This window comes from Salvia miltiorrhiza, chromosome 1 (genome assembly GCF_028751815.1).
Source record: "Salvia miltiorrhiza cultivar Shanhuang (shh) chromosome 1, IMPLAD_Smil_shh, whole genome shotgun sequence".
NCBI lineage: Eukaryota > Viridiplantae > Streptophyta > Magnoliopsida > Lamiales > Lamiaceae > Salvia > Salvia miltiorrhiza.
In genome coordinates this window covers 67,412,442-67,417,302 of record NC_080387.1, presented here as the reverse complement: position 1 = coordinate 67,417,302, position 4,861 = coordinate 67,412,442, and the positions used below count along the sequence as shown (strand labels likewise).

Genomic DNA, 4,861 nt, shown 5'->3' with positions numbered 1-4,861 from the left:
TCGTTTTTCAACACTATATATTATTTTATTCAATAATCTCACGATCTCACAAAAAAATAACAATCTCACTGGAACCTACCACTATAAATGCTGTAAGCCATTATAAGAAATGATAATGACAATGTTAATATTACTGTTGAGATTTAATTTATTTGATAAAATTGATATTTATTTTTATAAAAAATAATATTTGCAAAGTATTATTTATATGTAATAAAATTGCCATTTGTCATTAGTAAAATAATTTACGTGAATAAAAAAAATGTGCGCAAAAAAAAAAACAAAAATAAAAACAAAAACAAAAAACTGATGCGAAAGTGATCGGTTTAGCGGGCACGGATCTAGGTAGGATCGGATCGTTCATTTGTGTGGTACCATGCGGAGGGATATAGTCATATAGGAGACCACCGCTAATTTTAATTAGAATTTAATTAATCCAAGCGCACATGCAATACAATAGCACATCTTATCATGAACTGCTTTGAATAATACGAAAATCCAGCAATAAGTAGCGTGAATCTGCACGAAATTCCATCAAACACCCCCTTATTTAATTTTAGATCGAGGTTTATTTTTAATATTTCAAATTAATAATCATATTAAAATACTTATTCATTAAATCGGCATCTGGGGTTATTGGATTCTTTCCCTCACATGGGCCCATAGTGAGAAATCATAGTTTAGAGATTGTAGATTAAGTTAATTGAATTAAAGTAACATGATTCCCCTCAATACATTGGACTTTGTTCTTATATTAAATATTATAAAGAGTGGTGTCATTTTAATTGATTACCTTTACTAAATTGATTACTTTAATTTACTTGTCAACAAGACAGATGAGCAAGTTAGTGGAGTAACATTATTGGTGGATGAGAAAAGTTTGGTCACGTAAAAGAATAATAAATGTTTTTTGGTTTTTGGCGTGAAATTCTTTGTAGACAAAGACTAATTGAGTAGGTGGCTAATCTAAAAATTAACCATAAACTGAGATAATATATTTTGGGGTAGATTTGGAAATATTAGCGGGGATGAAGCCGGTAACCAAAACTGGTCAAAGTTGGGGGTGAGTTTTTTTTTTTTTTTCAGTTTTCTTATATTTATATTTTTTATTTACTATTTATTTCTATTATAATTTCATTAATGATAAATTAGTCTATTTACACAAAATGTGATTAGAATTAATATGTTTTTAATTTTATGGTTATTATTAACATTTTACTAAGTAAAGTGGTTATTTACAGCTATTAACATATTTTTTAACCCAATTGTTTTTTTTTTCAAACAATCTACAATATATATGTCTGATCTTTTTACGCAATTTTTTAAATAAATACATAAAAAATTCATAATACAAAAACAAATTAAACACACACGTTAGTCGTTAAGTATAATGCCATTTTTGACAAATACTTGTATAAGTTACCGTCGATGCTTGAGAGTACATCTTCTTAATTACAGGTATTGTTAAATACTCGAATAAAAATTATAATTACTACATACTTTTGACTTCAAGTACGAAATATTTTTTTTTGAGAAAATTCAAGTACGAAATATTAAATAGTTCTTCTTAATTAGAGTTTTTGTTAATGCTCGAATATATAAATTATAAATATACTCCTTTTTTTATAAATATTATTAAATAATAAATTATAAATATACTCTTGATTCAAAAGATGAATATTTTTATATAATTCTTGTTAATTAATTATTTAACTTAAATATTAGTGTAATTATCAACACAATTTATTATCGCAGTTCTTTTCTAGAATTGGTTTAAATCAACATAATAAAACCGAATTTCCCACATCCAAATTAAAAAAATTACGTGTCGGTTCCCAATTGAATTGGAGTAACTTTTTTCTGAATACATAAAATGGTTACCATTAATTCAATCTTAGCTATTAATATCCGTACACCAAACTATTTCAATTATTTTAACATAATGCATGAACATTTATTGTTGATTTACATAATTTATAAGCTACAAGGTGATACTTAGTAGGTATATGTTGCCATTAGCACTTCTTATGATTGCTTAACCCTCTCTCGGTCCCCACCCACATCATATCACTTCATAAATCCAGTCATTTGTATTGCTTTATATATCACTTTCGAAATCGCATTACCATCCAAATTAGAATACTACTATAACGTATAACCTCTTGAAATTATTTTTGCAAACTCTTTTTGACAAATATATACAACCACACTCCCTAAAAAAACCGTCACACGCAACTTTAATTATTCTTTTAATTAAAGAATTAATTAATATACACATTTACCCCCAAATGGTATTACTACAAAGTCTACAATAATCCCCAACAGTCAACACCTTTGAAACCCTCTCATTTTACACCATCTTCAATTTCAATCCACCACCACAACCGCCGGCCCTCAGCCGCTGCCGGCCGACCTCCACCACTTCCCCCACCAATCAAATTAAATCTATGAATTGATAGCCTCCTGTCCATAATATATTACATCAATTCACTTTCAAACCACCACCCTCCATGCTGCCCACCACCGCCGCCCCTCCGGCCGACCACCACCACCACCACCACCCCTCAAAGAAATCCAAGCTCAAAACCACCTTCCACACCGTGAAATCCAACATCTCCGCCCACCACTGTGCATGGCTAACACTGACCATCCTCCTCCAGCTCCTCATCATCCTCTTCCTCAACCGCGCCTCTCCCCCGCCCCCTCTCCCCTCCTCCGCCCACCGCCGCCACTTCGAATCTGCGGCACCTCATCCTCCCCTACGCGATGAAGCCTGCAAACACGGCAGGATTTACGTTTACGACCTCCCCTCCATGCTCAACAGAGACCTCCTCCAAAACTGCCACGATCTCGACCCGTGGAGCTCCCGCTGCAACGCCGTTTCCAACGGCGGCCTCGGCCCCACCGCCACCGGCCTCGACGCCCTCGTGCCGCGGAACCTCTCCGCCGCCTGGTATTGGACGGACATGTACGCCGCCGAGGTCATCTACCACGACCGGGTCAACAACTACCGATGCACCACGTCCAACCCCGCCGAAGCTACCGCCTTCTACATCCCCTTCTACGCCGGCCTCGCCGTCGGGAAATACCTCTGGTTCAACTACACGTCCAAAGATCGCGATTTCCACGCCGCCGCCATGCTCGACTGGGTGAAAAACCAACCGCCATGGCGGCGCTCAAACGGGTCGGATCACTTCCTGATGTTCGGGCGGCTGACGTGGGATTTCCGGCGGCTTACCGACGACGACGGCGAGTGGGGCACGCGCTTCATCTACATGCCGCTGATGAAGAACGTGTTCCGCCTCACGGTCGAGAAGAGCCGGTGGGACGAGCTCGAGTTGAGCGTGCCGTACCCGACGGCGTTCCACCCGAGATCCGAATCCGATATCCGGCAATGGCAGGGGTTGATCCGGGGCAGGAAAAGATCCAGCCTGTTTACGTTTGTGGGGGCGACCCGGAAGAAGATCCGGAACGACTTCCGGGGCGTGCTGATGGGGTATTGCAAGAACGAGACGAGGTCGTGTCGGGTCGTGGATTGCTCCGAAACGCAGTGCTACGATGGAGCCCCGGCCATACTGGAGGCTTTTTTAGATTCGGATTTTTGCTTGCAACCGAAAGGAGACGGGTTCACCCGGAGATCCGCATTCGATTGCATGCTGGCCGGTTCAATCCCGGTTTATTTCTGGAGCGGGAGCTTCGAGCATCAATATGAGTGGCATCTGCCTAAAGATGCCTCAAAATACTCGGTATTTTTGGATCACAATATTGTTAGGAATGATACATCGCTTATTAAACGAACCCTAGAGAAATTTAGCAAAGAGGAGGTGGTGAGAATGAGAGAGACTATCATTCAGTTTTTGCCAAAATTGTTGTATTCCAAGTCCAATGCCAATCTCGGTGGAATTAGCGACGCCTTCGACATTACCATGGAACAAGTCTTGAAAAGATTTGAGCAACACAGAATATTAATGGCGGTTTGAGGTTAGATTATTTTATTTCATACATTTTATTTTTGCATCACTATTGTTATACTTATAGCTTCTTGTATAGTTATCGACAATTTCAGGAATAATTATACTTGATCACATTTTTTGGTTCATTCGTATTAGCATATACCCAAAATGTAATCTTTCAAGACTAGAATTTTGAATTATAGAGGAGAGAGAATGAGCATTTCTCTTTGTCTAGTATTTTGTTTTGAGTGCTTTTTTCTTTATTCTTTTCTTCTTGGATGGTTGAGGAATCCATTAATTTTGTAGAGAAAGCTTCCACTTTTTGTTCTCACTTAGATTTATAATTGAGGGCTTTCAAATGCTATATTATAAATATATTGAAAATTAAACGTATACATTCAAGGAGACTCACACACACACACACATTAATTTTTCAGTTATGTAATACGTATGGACCTAATTTAGTAACTTTGGCATAATGTGGTGTATTCGGTAATTAAAGAGTATGGTTGAAATTAATTTGAACTTTGAACCTTTGATCACAATTAAGCACAATCATCCCATCACAAAATAATTATGTTTATTAAGTAGGGGTATTTACTTTGAACGATTAATCTTGATAGATAAAAATAATAAAGTTAATTAATTTCTTATTTAATTTGATGGATTGAAACTTTGGAATATTCTAATGTCCTTGATTATTTCAATCATTTAAGCTAGTTTTACTTGATTCTTATCCCATTGAAATGATAAAAGATTAAAGAAATCCTACTCTTAAAGATAAAAATATTCAATCATGCATCTTATCAATCATGCAAAGTAAACGTCTTCTTAGAGTATACTCTAATTTTCAAACAATCCAATTGATCAGCGCGCACATATATATATATATATATATATATATATAT

The 4,861-nt window shown here is 36.6% G+C and overlaps 1 protein-coding gene across 1 annotated transcript; it reads left to right on the top strand.

Annotated features, from left to right (window-relative positions):
* The first annotated feature begins 2,107 nt into the window (after positions 1-2,107).
* On the top strand, positions 2,108-4,187 carry LOC131005273 (xyloglucan galactosyltransferase XLT2-like). Its single transcript, XM_057932159.1, has one exon. It carries the CDS (start codon positions 2,511-2,513, stop codon positions 3,978-3,980), a length of 1,470 nt encoding a protein of 489 aa, XP_057788142.1. The 5' UTR covers positions 2,108-2,510; the 3' UTR covers positions 3,981-4,187.
* The last annotated feature ends 674 nt before the right edge of the window (positions 4,188-4,861 follow it).

Coding starts and splice junctions, on each gene's coding strand:
- LOC131005273 (XM_057932159.1), top strand. CDS start 2,511: ATGCTGCCCACCACCGCCGCCCCTCCGGCCGACCACCACCACCACCAC.